This window comes from Nesoenas mayeri (genome assembly GCF_963082525.1).
Source record: "Nesoenas mayeri genome assembly, chromosome: Z".
Taxonomy (NCBI): Eukaryota; Metazoa; Chordata; class Aves; order Columbiformes; family Columbidae; genus Nesoenas; species Nesoenas mayeri.
In genome coordinates this window covers 6,198,286-6,215,676 of record NC_137542.1, presented here as the reverse complement: position 1 = coordinate 6,215,676, position 17,391 = coordinate 6,198,286, and the positions used below count along the sequence as shown (strand labels likewise).

At 40.5% G+C, this 17,391-nt stretch overlaps 1 protein-coding gene across 1 annotated transcript in view; it reads right to left on the bottom strand.

Moving 5' to 3' along the window:
* The window catches only part of ACOT12 (acyl-CoA thioesterase 12), a gene marked incomplete at both ends in the record, with an annotated part of 37,303 nt that overhangs the window by 1,473 nt on the left and 18,439 nt on the right, over positions 1-17,391 (bottom strand). The window contains 7 exons of the mRNA XM_080362191.1: positions 648-776; positions 2,206-2,339; positions 9,568-9,651; positions 11,121-11,181; positions 11,578-11,633; positions 13,346-13,496; positions 14,873-14,992. Coding sequence (XP_080218317.1) covers positions 648-776; positions 2,206-2,339; positions 9,568-9,651; positions 11,121-11,181; positions 11,578-11,633; positions 13,346-13,496; positions 14,873-14,992 — 735 coding nt within the window. The remainder of the gene's footprint in view (positions 1-647; positions 777-2,205; positions 2,340-9,567; positions 9,652-11,120; positions 11,182-11,577; positions 11,634-13,345; positions 13,497-14,872; positions 14,993-17,391) is intronic.

The window sequence follows — 17,391 nt, the reverse complement described above, 5'->3', positions numbered from 1 at the left end:
GAATTACTGAATACAGGAAAAGAAACTGAGAATAAAGAACAATAAAATACGCCAAATGGTCCCATTTATCCATGTTTCATTATGCAAGAACAAAAGTAAATCTAATGAAAAAAATCATTGTATATTAAACTGATCTAGGGACTTTTTAAAACAGCAAAATTTACAGACACAATAAATGTGTCACTGTGAGGTTTCAAGAATGGCCAAGCATTTCCTTGAATATCTCCAGGATTACATTAAATGGGATTACAAAATCACTTGAAACAAACAGAAAAACTTGCAGTTAGGTGCTTCAACACATCAACAAGACCTCTCGGACATGCATTATTTTAATTGCCTGTTTGGAATTCTGGCCTATTCCCCCTCATGATAGGCTAGTCCTAATCAGTATCAAAGAAGCAATACTAGACTACAGTACAAATATGTGATGCTCTAAATTTATTTAATTGCACCTTCATGTTGCAAACCAAATCTCATTGTGCAAACTCAGGCATCAACATATTGTATTTTAAATCAGCTACTAATCTAATTTATCAAAAAATAAAATATTGTTTTCATCACCCAATGACAGGCCCAGATAAAGGTCAACAGTAATCAAAACTATGGCTCAAAAGTGCTCACAGTTGAACTTGAAATTGCATACTCACCTTGGTTTACAGGGTTGCCTTTGAGACACGAGAATCACAAAGTCTCTGGGTTTATGGCCAGTTACGGGTACAGATGTAACATAATATATTTTCTCGTCTTCATTCACAGCCTGTAGGACCTCACAGGTTCTGCAAATACATTTAACACACACACAAACACACACACACACACACACACACACACACACACACATGCAGATGCGGATTGTATGCAACAGCATCTCTCATGAAAAACACGGTACAAGCATATATTCCATTCTAACATTAAGCCTATGGTTTTCATATTCAGGCAGCAAGGAAGTGAGAGGAACACAGAGTGAAAAACTGAGCTTTTCTGCAACACCTCGTCTGACACCACCTCTCTGTCCCACAAAATTGTTAAAAAGTGATGCAAGGTGCTGGAGCAAAGTCTTAAAAGCCTATCTTTTGCGTACTGTTGATTCCTGTTTGGAATGACATCAGCTTGCCTACCAAAATACTTGCTTAATGACCAAACATTCATTTGACAGCCATAGGACAGTCAGGAAATATTTGCAAAATTTTATTCAAAGTTGTGTTCTACTCCATTCAGGTGGGGCCACCTGGGCAGGACACACCCACTGTCTTGGAAGAATGGACCACTATCTGAGTTTTAACTACAAATATAAAAAAGTTAGAATTTTCCTTTACACTGGCAGTAACTGCTTTATTTAATTTCAGCTTCTATTGCCTCAGCAATAAGCTCGTAATCCATTTGGATCAGTCAATTAGGTTTCATGGTAGTCATAAGAAATCTGAGATTTTGGCTGTAGATATGGAAAATCAACACAATATTTCTTTAGATTTCATTTGTAACAAGCCATAAATTCAGCAGAGATTGTAAATTTTCAAATATCCCTATGCTTCCACTTTCCCCCTCAGATAAAAATCTTTCAGGATAGAATGACTAACTGAAAAAGCTTCTCCTTTAAGAGAATATTCACCAAATCAAATCAGCATTGTATCAATTCAAGTGTTGCTAGTCATTATTCTACACCATATAAGGTAAATAAAAGAACACCTTTTACAGCAGTTCTGAAACCCATTCCAATTCCAATACACTTTACAAGATGTTATCTTTCTTAAAATATAAATTTTGAGGAAGCCCGTTTCTTGATTTCTCACATTGACTGTACAGTGAAGCTGAACATCAGTGTCCCAAACAACACAAACATGAAGAGCCTGCATAACACCTACATAATATATCCACCTCAAGTTATGTGCAACCTACTCAGGTTAAGCCTTTCAACATAGGTATGGTCCAGGCATGGACATTTTAGAATGGGTTCTATTTAGAAAAGGGTGACCTCTGTCCCAGCTGTCTGACAGTCCGGGAAAATAATATTTTAAAATCAGACTGAGGAGAAATTAATTTTCATTTTTAAGGCAAAAAACCCTCTAATCCATACTTTGACTTTAACGTCAACTTCTTACAGCAATTTCTTCTTAATTAGGTAGAAAAGTGTCAACATTTCAAAAAACATTTGTATCAGAAAAGGTCAGTGGATTCCAACAGTCTTAAAGAAAGGTAAGTTCTTACAAGACATGCTTGTCCCACTGTTGGCGGAGTGTGAAGTCAGACAAAAGTGAGAAAGCTAAGCGTGATGGTATCTTCACTTGCATTTCAACTTTGAGTGACAACACATCACCTTCCTCATGAGTCCATATTTTTACCTAGAACAAGTGAACAACATGTTAAAACCAGAATGATTACTATTTTAACACAAATTTTACACATTTAGGTCTTAAGCAGATCTTCTCAGGAGTACATATGAAATGTTATCTGACCTATGAAAGGCAGATGAGTATTCAAGACTAATTTTACATTACAGTATAGCACAATGTACAATCAAATACACTGATGGCATAGTGGCATCACACAATTTTAATTACATCTGGTTAGGGATTGCTGAATTAGCTTGCAAGTGGAGATTGATAAGCCAGAGACCAGTATGACCTCTTTCTCACACTACATATATATATTATTTAAATACTTTTTACACTGCATGTGCCTGGGAAAAAAATGAGGTTTTCGGTGTATTTTTCTTCTGTCAGGGCCACGCAGATGTCATTGCTTCCATAAAAAAGAGCAGATACCCTTTGAATGAAGGTTAAAGCCTCTTCTCAACCTTGCAGAGAAAGTTTCCTCAAAGAGGCCTCCGTTCACTGACTCCAAAAGCCAACAAGGCAGCGTGAGGACATCATGCAATTCTTTTTCTGAATTTTGCGTCAGTAATCAGTGACAATATATTGGACTTTTTAAACCTAGGCAGGTCAGCAGCAGTCCAGAATTCTACCATTTTTTTAACCCCCAGATCCAGGTCAAGTTGCAGAAACACAGCATAAATATGGGACAGCAAGGAAAGGTAACACACAATTTATTAGGAAGAAATGGAAGAAACTTTATTAAGGTATGTTTATGTAAAGTATCTAAAGGTGGTGGTTACTTAAATCTTTGCAGAAATTTGAAACTACAGAGTAGAATCCATTGGATGTGGGACTGGTGAGCAGGAGCAAGCTGGAGGGAGGCCACACTACCCTGTTTCCCCAAAAATAAGACAGGGTCTTATATTAATATTTGCTACAAAACTTACTACTTTTTTACATGCATAGCTGCCTGGACACTATTTAAATTGACTTTTTAAATGAACTGTAAATAGGGCTTATTTTTCAGGTTAGGTCTTATTTTTGGGGAAACAGGGTACGTGAGATGTATGTGTGAAGCCACAAAGATTTCAGCAAAATAAAACAAAACAAGCAACTGCCCTTCCTGCCATCAGGATTTTGGAACATACCCAGCAATCCTGCACATCACAGCTTTGGGGGCTTATCTAGAGACATCCAAAGGGGACCAGATTTTTACAAAAGCACTTTTGAAGCTTTAAGAGGGATGATTTGGAATAATACATGGATTACCTCCCTGATCCACCTCTCCAACCTATGCAGTCCAATAGCTTATCTTTAATTAGTAATTATTACAATTCAACTACTTCCGCTCCCTTTGTCCATGCAGATAAGTCACATATTGGGCTATGCCCTCTTCCCCTAAAATGACTCAACATTTCTCTTTCAAAAATTTCCTTTTTTCCCCTCCTTTGTTTCTTTACTGTGAAGCAGAGCACCTGGAGTTAACAATTTACTGAAAAAATATTTCAAAACATAGTTTTGCTACTCTTTTCCTACATCTGCAGTATCTATCTTGATTATTTTGGGTCTATATCTAGCTGTAGGCCTGAACCTAACACAGAGAATTCAAAAGAAGTAACCTGCACATGACAATGTGCACACAGCCCTTGCAAAAGAAAGGCTCAGTGTGTTCCATGAACAGTGGAATGAGTGGAAGACAATGCTTAGAATTAGTGGACTTTATTCCCAAACTTCTGATGTACATATCTGCTTCTCAAATCCTCTAAAGTTTTAACAGATTTCAATTTCCAAGTGATACAAAACTAATGATCTTCATCTCCGTTGCTCTTTTTTGCTATATCAAAAATTAACAATCACTGGGTTTACAGACCATTTGTACAACAACACAGATTTTGTATGTTTTCATATTTTTATGTTTTGGAATAGGAAAAAAACCCAACAAAACGATCCAGCAATCTTGCTGAAGTAAAGGTTGGTGTAAAACAAAGGGCCTAAGAGCTTTAGAAACCAGCTCCAAGATGCACAGATCAATATTCCTCTAAGGCACAGAAGAGAAATTATGTTGTCTTGGGACTTTTCTCCTCTTGAAAATCACAAAATGAAGTAGGAGGTGCAGCTGTTGAAACATATCTCTGCTAAGTGAACATTGGCAAGGACAAGTTATTTCTGCAGTCCTACAAGTCTTGTGGCTCTATGTCAAACAACTCACAGCACCATTTTCTACTTTCAAAAACTTTCAATCAGCTTGGGGTCTTTCTAGTTCCAGGATGTGCTGGTTTGACTGAAAGTGAGTTCATTTTCTTCATCCAGTTAGAAACTTTTCCTATTTGCAGCTAGCACAGTTGTTATTCGGATTTAGTTTGAGAACAAGAATGTAATACCCCAGGACAGAGTTAATGGTTTTTTTTTCAAGGAGATTTCCAGTGTCTTTGAGTTGGAACAAAGAGAATGTAAGAGCTTGCTGTTATCTTAGTTGTTGTCTGGGAGCCAAGGACGTTCTGAGCTCTGCCCACAGGTGTGAGTCAGCTGGAAGGGGGACATGGATGGGGCAGAGCTTGACTGACATCCAGACTGATCAGTGAGAATATTCCATCCCATTCATGCTTCATATTTAATGAGAGTTGGGTTTTCTGCCTAGGGGGATGGAGACCTGTTCTGGTGTTCCTCCATTTCAGTTGAGTTCCATTTGGGAGTTTACTTTAGTTTGGCCTTTTTCCACCCTGCTGTTTCGCAGAGGCCTCTGGGCCTTTCTATCTTTTCTCTGTTGTTGCTCTGGGATCGGCTAATGGGACCGGGTGCTGCCTCCTGGGATTCGCTGCTCAATGTGGATGGAGTTTGTGGGGAAGTGTGTTGAGTATATTTTACTTTATATTCTGTTTTACAGTTTACATATACTATTAGTAGTAGTGGTATATTACTATTATTTTGTTTTATTAAACTGCGTTTATCTCAGTCCATGAATTTCTCCCTTCCCTTTCAATTCTCTCCCCAACTTGCGGGATGGGAGGAGTGAGCAAGGAGCTATCATGATTATGATTCTTAGCTGGGGTTAAACTGTGACATGGGGAAAAAGGAACAAAACCTCTACATACAGAGAAGCAGATGCTGCTTTGCAAAACCTACCTACTAGAATATTTCCTCCCAAAAATAAGGTTCAGTCTAATGCCTTTGACAGTCTTCTCTTGCATAGTAGGACTGCCTTCAGGCAGAGCACTGATCAGCACTACTACCTGATTCCTACTGTTCTTTCAGCTTCTCCCCAATAAACCATTCCATGGACACTGAAGAGACCTGTTTGAGTGAAGATGCTGCTATGCTTCTCTATCAGAGAAGGTCAAGTGCTCAATCAGTCACCAAGCAGAGCTGCTCTGGAGCCAATCCAGTCTGCAGCAAAGTGGCAGATCCTGGTGCAGTGAGAGTTTTCCTGAGGCAGGGAAACGCCAGGGCAGCAGAGAGACCCGCCAGGAGCCACCAGCCCTTGCAGGAGACACTGACAAGACCTGGGCATTGCCAGGGCAATGGACATCACCTCCATGCCTATAAAAAGCAGCGCAGAGAGTGCCAGTGACCAGGGTGGGGAAACAGAGTGCGGTGTGGCAGTTTGCATGGAGGGATGCACAGGAAGTGTGGAGAAGTTCTGCCAGCTCCACCAGGGAGCAGTGGTATCCACCCGGCAGAAAGCCATGGCTTCCGTAAGGTCAGCACCCACCACAAAGTGATGCAGCTGCCCAAACCCAGGTCTGGTGAGAAGATGCTGCCAGCCAGGTGTTGGGCTGCAGGCTGGGCCATGCTCTTACACCCATACTGGATGGCAGCAACAAGAACAGCCACAGGGAGATGAACTCTTCTGCTTAGTGACAGGGCTCCAGGAGGAGTATCAGTGAGTGTGACAGAGAGACAGACCACTGGAGTCACACCCAACCTTCCCTGGGACAGGCCCAGCATATGAAGGACTCTCTATCCTCCCTCTGCATGGTGGAACATAGTGATGGAGGGATAAGGGGCAAGGGCAGCATGTTCATGCCCAGCGCAGAAGGAAGGTCTCTGCTGTGACTACCCCACCTTCCCAGGTTTCCTTGCACAACAGGTATGAGGCCCTGCAAGTGAAACCAAGCAACAATAGTGAGGATGATGAAGATGGTTCAATTAAGTCGGAGGTGCCACAGACGTTAAGTTCGTCAACAGCCTCCATCAAAACTGCTGCTATAAGGAAGAGAAGATGGTTTGTTGTCATAGGAGACTCCCTCCTGAAGGGAAGCGGAGGCCCTATATGCAGATCAGACCCACTTCTTAGAGGTCTGCTGCCTTCCTGGGGCCAACGTTAAAGATGTGAAGAGAAAACTTCCTGCCCTGCTACAGCCCTCAGATTATTATCTGCTACTAATTTTTCAGGCAGGCAGCAAAGATACTACAATGGGCAGAGGGCAACCAAAATGGACTTCAGGGCTTTGGGATAAGGAGTACAAATAGTCTTCTCCTCTGTTCCCCTAGTTGCAGGGAACAATAAGGGAAGATACAGGAAGACCCAGCAGATCAACACCTGTCTATAGGACTAGTGTCACTGACAGAATTTTGGGTTTTTTGATCATGGGTAAGTTTACATGATACTTGGCCTGCTAATGACAAATGAGGTGCACCTGTCTCAAAGAGGGAAAAGGATCCTTGGGCAGGAGATAGCAGGGCTCATTGAGAGACCTTTAAACTAGATTTGAAGGGGGAAGGCGAGAAAACCAGGCTCACCAGAGATAAACCTAGGAGTGGCATGCCAGTGTTTGGGGAATGGGGTGCTAGTGAAGTCCTTTAGTCTGCTGTCCCAATGGAGGTAGGGGATGGAGAGCCATGCGGTTGCAAAGACACAAGGGTTATAGATGTGTCAGAAACCATGTGAGCACCTGAGAATGGTCACATAGGAATTAAGCCTTCTCCCCTCAAAAAGGTGGCAGGATCAATAACCCAACTGAAGTGCATCTATACCAATACATGCAGCATGGACAACACACAAAAATAATTCTATAACAAAAGAGAGAAAGTTCCAGACTCCAGTAATACTGGAATGTACCTGGTGGCTTGCTGAGACAGAGAATTAACATCATGCTCTTTAAAATGTCATCTATAATGTGCATGGGTTTTGGTTTTTTTCGTATAAAGAAATTTCTTCACAATGTTTGGTGCTGCTTCTATTACAGGTTTCAAGCATTTAGTGTTAGGTAAGAAACTGAGATTGTGGCAGTCTCAGTGGATACAGAAAAGAAGTTCTGCATGGATAATAATAGAGTCTTAGCAGAAGTTTGAAAATAACACTCAATGTTCAGTCTGACTATTCAAGCTTGTCTTTTCCAGCACGGATGCTACCTGCCATTTAATTGGTGCAAGGGTCCTTACTGGAAGTTATTAATATTAACCACTGGAACAACCTACACATGGAACTGGCAGGTATGGAATTCTTTATGATTAATATATGTTCCTACTCAATTAGTCTATTGACCAGGTGCAAGAATCAGTAAGTGAAGTTTCATAGCTTGTGACATGCAGGAAGTCAAACTAAAATATTGTAAAGATCTTTTATTGTTCCCAAACATCTCTGAATCTGCATGATCTTAACTAATTTGCCAGTCATTAGCCATGTTTCAGAAATAAAACCTTAATGGGTACCTCTTCATAGTCCAGAGAACATGCACTAGGTTAAAACTGTGTTTTCCCAGCTAAATTATCTCACTACTGGTTTTCTTAACAGCATATTCCTATCTTGAAAGTGGCTTACACAAGATTCTTTACTGATTTTGAGCTTGTAACGCTGATCAATGAATGGAGAGGTGTGCTGCTTTCTGGCTTTTGTAGTTTTTTAATAGAAAAAGGGCAGAAAGAGAGATATCAAAAAGGAAAAAAGCATGCATAGAAAAAGAAGAGTCAAGTGTTCTTCTGAAAAGATAGAGACTGAAAAATATGGTATATGAATTTCTGCCACATGCCAACTGGAAATGTCTACCTGCAACTATCACAAAATAATGCCTGTGTCACGGAGGCGCCCCAAAGTCAGTTTTAGGTGGACAACAAGTTCCAAAACAGATTTTATTCTGGCTAGAAAAGTGCAGCCAACAAACAGGGTTTATACAATTAGTTAGCACTCCGACAGCATAAAATAAAGGTTCGGATATCAGTTGAGGAGATTATTGGGATGGAGCAAAATGAGAATAATGAGGATCCACAGCGTGCATGCACGCACTCACAAGAAACAAACCAGAGCCCTCTGACTCCAGGGTAAACTATCACTTGCCTGGGTTAGGCAAGGACTTACACTCGCCTAGGTTAGGCAAGGAAATATTCAGTAAATTCTCACTTGCCCCAACGAGGAGGTGAGGCACTCTTACTCCTGGGAGGCACTCTTACTCCCAGTCTAAGGGGAGGGCTCCAGCTCAGCAGACCCACTGCTCCAAGAAGACCACACAAACGGGATCTTCAGTGGGAACCCCGTTTTACAGTCTGATCAGATCAGGCTGTGGGCATTCCAGAAGCTTCTCAGCTTCTCTGGGCCCCTCCTCTGCTAATGACCCTGTCAACTGACTCCAGGTCCCGCAAAAGAGCCATTAACTGCCCCATTGCAGGCTCCAGTTCTCAGAGGGGGATGTGCAACTGCCACACCAGTTTTCAGGAGGAAAGTGCAACTGCCACAGCCTGCTACAGAGAAAAATATCGCATGCCACAATACTTGAGAAATCAGTATATTACAGACCGACACACACATTTTGCTTATCACAGTGACATCAGAAGTACTGCAGAGAGTCAGCGGTACTGCCTAAACAAAAATGTCCAGGTTCGGTGTTTCACTGGAGCCAAACAATTTGACAAACCCACAGAAGCACATCAGCTGTGGCAAAGAAAACAGCTCACACAAAAGAGATGCATGTTCGAGTTTTCACACTCTCCTGTGTGCTGGTCAATGAGCACAACCGATCAGTTGCTGGCAAGCCTGCCCTTTAGGGATCTCAAGCCCTATGTTCACCAGCCATTCAGACCATCTTAGAAGAACTCCATGGCACTTCCAGGTTAGACAGCACCCTGGAGAAACAGAGGTTGCTTTGCGACATTTCAGGGAAACTCTGGGAGTTTTTGTTTTCAACCCCAGCCACACTAAAGACAAACACTGCCAAGCCAAAGTAGTTATTTACAAATGTAAAACATTGCTTTTCTCTGTCCACCCTTTATGATGAAACATGACTAAAGTGGCAATGTAGCTATTCCACAGTTCTGCACTTACATCATCCAGTGTACTGGTTATTTCCCATCCCAGTTTTGCTGCTAGGTGTGTCAGTGCAGCCACATTGCTGTAACTCATATATGCCTGAAACATAAGATACATTTCTGAAAACCAAGAGGTAAAGGTACATTTCACTAACCATTGCAGAAATGAGATGCTCTTTTTCTATCATTACCCTTCAATCACAAACAAATGTGTATTTTCCCATAAGTGTTTCCTTCCAGAAAACACAGTCCAGTAGTTTCCGAATTAAATCCCTTCAATAACTAGATTATGTGCTCACATGGCTGTTGGCAAAACAGCTCTAATTAAACAACAACAAAATACTACTTTGAGCTTCTCCAATTATAAAGCAGTGCAGAATAACTGTGACCACCAGAGAGACAATGCAGGTAACCTCTCTAACCACTAAATTAATAGTTTTGTCCATTTTCCTCCTAAGTAATTAATATCTACTAGAAAATTAACCTCTTCATTGCTATCAAGCTGTGGTCTATCTTTGCAATTGCTTCACACAGCAGGCTCAGAGCTGAGAAGTGCAAATATATTCATTATTTATGCTTGACTACAGTGGATGGAGTTCTCATTTAAGCACTGTATCAAGAGAATACAGCTTTAGAGTTTTAATGACAGATTTTAGTTTAATATTGAATAAATCTAAGTAAGCCATTTTTATAATTGTATGGATATTTATACATATTGTTTTGCAGAAAAGAAATGCTGCGTCAAACAGTGGAGGTGCCACTGTTAAGAGCAAATAGCTTCCTGCATTATAATTCTCAATTTTTTTTTTTCATGCAATTGAAGAAGACTCAATGCAATTTCTGGAGACACTGAGATCTTAAATGCAATGAAAATTTAATCATAAAAAATTGACACTGAAACAACACTTAGAATGTATATAAATCACCCAGATTCACGTTCATTTCACGACACAAGCATATTCTATGGTCTAGTGTATCCAAGCCACTTGATGCAGAGTATCTAGGAATTAACATATGTTTTCACCTCTATTTCCCACAGAAACAAAGTTTATACCATTTCAATGTTCATGTGTCTGTTGGTACTGCCATGTCTCTCCTACCACTTTCAGCATTTACTAAATGGACTCCTCCCAAAAATTTTTCAGAAAGTTGATGGCTGGCTGGATAAAGGAAAAAAACCCACAAACTAGTTCCTCTACAGGAGGATTCAGCTTTTTAAAAGCTGGGGACACTTTTAAAAGCTGGGATATAAACCTGCAGGAGACCTTATGGCTCGGCTGCTTAAAGGACCACTTGTTAACAGGTTCCATCTTAAAGGTATTTTTCATGTTTTGTATTAAACTTACTTTTAAATTGATAGTGAAGCATCTACTCTATTTTTTTTCTGAAGAAAAAAACCCTTTCATCTTTTTACACATTTATCCCTTCTTCCATTACTATTGTAGCACTCAAGTACAGAAGGTCCACTTTGGAAACTGAGATGGCTTGTACAACTGGTTTACACACCCCAAAAGATTAAAAATACACCATTTTATGCAGGCATATGATAGGACACAATCTATGAATTACCTGGTTGCTTCTCTCCCAGGGGTCAGAAGGCTTGTCTTCTTTAGCAGACAGCATACATTTTCTAAAACAAAGTTCAAAAGAAAAATAATAGCATTAATTGATTCTCTACACTTTCTTCTAAATATGCTAGAAAAAAAATAATTTTTATAAGGTTAAGTGTCTTCTAAGTACTTCGAAGATATGTTAACAATTTTTAGTTGCAAGACAGGTTTTCAGTAACTTCTTTTCCTTCCCAAGAAGGACAGGGAAGCAAAATAACCTAGACAGCAACAACTATTTTTGAGATGAGCAGCTTCTGATAATTTCAATACAACTCAGGGAAAAGTATTTGGAAAGTTAAGAAGTATAACAGCTGAGTTTGAGGAGATTTTAACTACTTAACAAATGATGACTTTTTAGAAGATAAATTAGAAAATTAAGTTTTACAAATCAAATTTTCCTTGCAACCTAACTATACCTGGCTAGTTGAATTCTCCTTCTGACAATAGCTCCACGGTATCGCCTCATGCCATCCTTTATAAAAAGAAAATTAGACAGTAACACATATTATTCTTGTATGACTTACTCTAACAAAAAGCCAACTAAAAACTATTTCTTACAGATGGACAAACACAGAGATTTTTTACAAATAAATAAATAATTTTACACTGGATTTTCCCCAGGTAACCTGAGTCAGTTGTTTGGTTTTGACTTGACAATATTCCCTTAAATTTGTAAAAGCAATCCAATAAAAAAGTTGTACCACAGTAGCATACCCCTAGAACTTTTTGGACCTAAACCAGTAGCAGTTGAGAAGTGCACCACACATACTCCATTATTTCTACATGTGCCACCCACCACATAAACTATTTATCCAATTCATCATCACCTGATGTTCAAAGCCTGAAGGAAGCATGGAAGAATTCCTATTTTAGTGCACATGGACCTGGGACACAGAGCAAGCACTGTGCAAATGGATGTAATCTGCTCTTCAAAGTGCCAGGTCTTTCCCTTCTCTTATTATTACTCTGTCGGGGTAGATTTTTTTTTGTAAGAACATAAGTGACCCAAGAGCATACACCACACCAAACTACATTAAAAGTCAGTAGAACTTGTTATCTTGAATGATGTGCCCTTTGGAAAAACCTTATTTTTCTCTGCTTTTAAGAGATGACACGTGACTTTTGGAATATAAAGAATTTCCAGATTAGTGTGCTTCGGCCACTGTTAAACCAAAGACTACATAATATTTTTGAAGGCATCTCTTACAGTTTTGTAGCGCACTGTCATACCAGCTGTCACTTGAAAGTTTAAACTACTTTGAGTACATAATGATTTTCCCATTTTGTTTGCTTCATTCTGAAGGAATGGGTGTATATGTTCTTATAGTAAAACTTAGCTTGTGGACAGTCCCCTGAGCAGGTCTTTAAGGGAAGCACTCTTTTTGACTGAGCTTTTTTTTTTTCAAGAGTCAGAGTCAGTTTTTCCTCTTGGAGCAGCCTGTAATGGGCAGGAGTAAACCTTAACTGCCTCATCTAGTACATAGGACACCTTGATTTATTTGTCCAGTTGTCCCCCTATAAAATACAAGTTCACTGATGTTAAATAATAATTTAATTTCTGTCTGTGCTGGTTCTCTAAAAATATTGAAATTGGAGCATTAAGGTTACTGACAGGCGAAATCACAGTAAATAATTCAACAATAAATATTCAAACTGCTTGGAGTTTTTCATGAACCACTTTCAGGGAAACACATGCTGACATCTCCATGTCAAAGGAACTCGAAAGCCCAACCATGTAATGGGATTTGATTCCTACAGACTTCTTTATTAACTCTATTTCTCATCTTCATTAAAGGTTTATAAAAACAACTTTATTCACTGAACAGTTAGGAGTTTCATTCACAGTCAGTGGAGATTGCACAAGACAGATACAGATACGTGCAAAAATGGCCAAAAAGCTGATTCTTCTTGCCTGGTCATTAACTAACTACAGAATTTCTAATGATGACTCCCCTTCACTACACCTCTCCATCTTGGATGATCTAAGTTAACAATGACAAATCTCTCACTCAAAGACAAATATTTCATTTAGAGCTTTTCTGTTCTACAAGAAGTGCACAGCCCTATTTAGTTCTTGTTTTCCCAGCAAGGTTATAGAAGCTGGCTGTGAGACATGCAGTGTACTGGGCTGGACCACACAATCTCATGTGTGCATTTATCCTTCTCCTGAGGATGAGAGCTGACCTTTGTAGTAGGTTTGATTTTGGGGAAGGTGAGCAGCTGTCCTTTGTCATTTACAGCGTTAAAAATGAGAAACGCGCTGTTAATATGCCGTGCTTGGTCCTTGATCCATTCTTCACAGTTATAAGCCTCAACACGGACACCAACCTCCACACTGAAATCAAAGTTTAAATTAATTATTGAACTACTACAAGTGATGCAGAAGCAGCCCTGAGAGATACTAAAAAGAGCTGCTGTACACCTTCCTGTGTGCAGAAAGCCTGACTCAAACACGTTCTGTGGCATACGAAATAAATTACTCAGTTTGGGCAGACACATTTCAGAAATAAAATAAAAGGTAGCATTAGATAAATGGCATTAACAAGGAGAGCAAAAATTGTGCTAAGCATTTGAACACCAGTGAGCACACAGACAGCAGAAGTGAACAGGATTATACTGATGTGACATTCAGCAGAAGCATAGTATGAAGGTAATTCATGTCCTGCTGGCATTCTGCTGGGACCAAATACAGCTACAAAGAAAAGCAGCCATAGATCCACAATGCCAGCATAACATTTGCCCTGTGTACAAAACTTGGAGGGGGAATTACTTTAGCTTCTGCCTTCTTGTGGCTTGTCCTGCTTACACCTCTTGCAACTTCAGAACAAGTCCTCCCACTGGAACAGGGCTCCATGTTAAGTCACGTAACACCACTGGCAAAACCAGAGGGTCTGTTGGCCCAAAGCGCCATTCCTGTAGGTGGGGGAATAGCCTAGGAGAGAGGTGCTGTCCCTTTGCCAGAAGTCAGAGGAGAGTCATTCTCTGAGAGGGAAACACAACCGTAGCCCTAAACTGCAGAGGAGATAGTGCATGCATGGGAGAGAGAAAGAGAGAGCAGACATTAGCAGGCAGGATCTGTGCTAGATTGGTGCTAGTAGCCACAGCACTAAATTCCAGGAGCAGAAGTTCAGCATGTCAAAATCTACATTTTATGCTTACAGTGACCACATACTCAAATAAAGATAAAATTTCAGCATTGGCTGTAGCCATTTATTCCAAATCACAACTGGCAAAGCATCACCTCTGTGTACACCCAAACCAACAGTGGGAAGAAATAAACAAAATGAAGTGTGAATTTTGCCAGTAACCAGCAAGAAACAGAAGCCAGATCTGTCAGCAGATGCCAAGACGAGAAGATCCTAGCAGCAAGCTGGCCCCTTCTGAGGAGTCAAAATGGTGGGACCAACTCACCCCTTGAAAATCCCTGCATTTCAGAGTGCTACTCATGGTCTGCATTTTCAGGGTTGGGATTTGGTTACAAATGATCTTTAAATTGAGAGTGATCAAGTCAGAGAATAAATGTTTTAAAAAGGTCACTGATAAACGTAAAGCACATACAGACAGATAGTCTTTGAGGGATATATCCCTCAAAGCTCTATCTGAAAGATAATTAATTCAGTAATGCAAATCCTACTTATAGCTGAAGCCTCAAACACGCAGCTAGCCTGGTGCTGGAGAAGTCAAGGAAAACAAGCAGATGAGGAACTTTACCTATTTTGAAATGTATTGTTCACAATTGCATTGAAGACAAGGCGGTCACCCACCACAGATGGTCCCCAGAATTTAAACATACTGACTGATTTCAAGATGGGATATGAACGACAAAGGCGGCTGAAAAAGAAAGCAAGAGGGACAGGGCAAAACATACAGTTGTGTTAAAGAACCTCCTTTGTTAGGTCTGAAGTGAGTAATTAGTGCAACAAGGTCTGCACAACCTGGAAAATAACTATATTACACCAACTTATTCCATGATCATCTGAAATACATTTAACATGTTAAGCTACAACAGCACATAATTCAAGTTTCAAACATAATAATACCACTTGTATCATGCTGTTTCACATTCAACACACTTTACAAACACTGACTAATTAATTCTCACTGTTTGATATTACCGTCTTTTGGAGCCAGACCACGAATCCCTTATCTACAGAGTAACCACTTACTTCACAGAGTTTCTTTAATTTCTGTATGACTGCATGGGGAGTAGGATATTGCCTAATATGTAAAAATGCCAGATCATAAAGCTTTTAAACAATTAAAAGAAACCTTAGCAGAAAGGTTGAGCACCAGAAACAGCATTCAAGCAAAGCAATAACTTCCTATTATTTTTAATATTGATTTTTTTTCTTCTTCCTTGTCAGATGTTTTCTGCTAGTGTTATATGAATAAGAATAAAAAACTACTCATATAACTGCCAAATGCATTGTTGTTGTTTTAATTTGGTCTAGTTTACTAAATAATGTGCTGTTAGCTACTGGTGCTGAGCTAGGAAACTCACCTTTGCACATACAAAGGGACAGAAAGATGTCGAACTGATCGCTCATCTATTCAGAGACACAGACCTGTTGGCTAAATTTGAAAAGCTGAGGGCATGGTAGTGTGTTACAGACAAATCTTAGTAATAGTGTTCCCTTTGTCCTTCCAATTGCACAGTGCATGCACTCACCTGTCTTCTCTTATTTCAGACTTGACCCTCTACTGTGTTCAATTACATGTAATCAGGTTGTGGAATAATTACTAGAGGGGGAAAATTATTGAAATTAATTATGAAGGATACACTTATTGAGAATAAAGTTATATCCACATCTTCAGCATATAAGGTAGCTGCACGACTGTGGTGGTTTTACCCAAGCTAGCAATACAACCACAACAGCCACTCACTGACTATGCACCCAGCTCTGCCCCCCCAAATAGAGGGAAGAATCAAAAGGGAAGGGAGGAACTTGGATTAAGATACACACAGTTTAATAAAATAACAAAATGCATATATACTACTAGTAAATAGTAGTGGTAGGCAATGGTGCAGAGTCTAGTTGGAGGCCAGTATCTAGTGGAGTGCCTCAGGGGTCAGTACTGGGGCCAGTATTATTCAATATATTCATTAACGATTTGGACAAGGGAATAGAGTGTACTATCAGCAAGTTTGCTGATGACACTAAGCTGGGAGGAGTGGCTGACATGCCAGAAGGCTGTGCTGTCATCCAGAGACCTGGACAGGATGGAGAGCTGGGCGGGGAGTAACCTAATGAAATTTAACACAGGAAAGTGTAGAGTCCTGCATCTGGGCAGGAACAACCCCAGGTTCCAGTATAAGTTGGGAAATTACATATTAGAGAGCAGTGTAGGGGAAAGGGACCTGCGGGTCCTGGTGGACAACAGGATGACCATGAGCCAGCACTGTGCCCTTGTGGCCAGGAAGGCCAATGGCATCCTGGAGTGTATTAGAAGGGGGGTGGTTAGTAGGTCGAGAGAGGTTCTCCTGCCCCTCTACTCTTGGTGAGACCACACCTGGAATATTGTGTCCAGTTCTGGGCCCCTCAGTTCAAGAAGGACAGAGAACTGCTGGAGAGGGTCCAGCGTAGGGCAACCAAGATGATTAAGGGAGTGGAGCACCTCCCTTATGAGGAAAGGCTGAGGGAGCTGGGTGTCTTTAGTTTGGAGAAGAGGAGACTGAGGGGTGACCTTATTAATGCTTATATATATATAAAGGGTAAGGGCCACGATGATGGAGCCAGGCTCTTCTTGGTGGCAAACAATGATAGGACAAGGGGTAATGGGATCAGGCTGGAACACAAGAGAATATAAAAGATACTCAATGCATTTCCTCACAAACTCTGTCCAAGCTGAGTAGCCACTCCCAGTAAGCAGCACCTGGTCCTGAACTGCTGATCCCAGAGAGAAAAGGAAAAAAAGCAGAAAGGCCCAGAGGCCTCTGCAAAATAGCAAAAAGCCAAACTAATGAAAGTCCCAAACAGAACTCCCTCAGTCCCAACAAAGAGAGTGAAGAAAGTGAAAAAGCCAGAGAGAGACCAGAAGTTCTCATCTCTCCTTAAATATGAAGCATGACGCTAATGGGATGGAATACTCTTATTGATCAGTCTGGACATTAGTCAAGCTCTGCCCCATCCATGTCCCCCTTCCAGCTGCCTCACACCTGTGGGCAGAGCTCAGAATGTCCTTGGCTCCCAGACCAGAACAATTAAAAACATTAACTCTGTGCTGGGTTT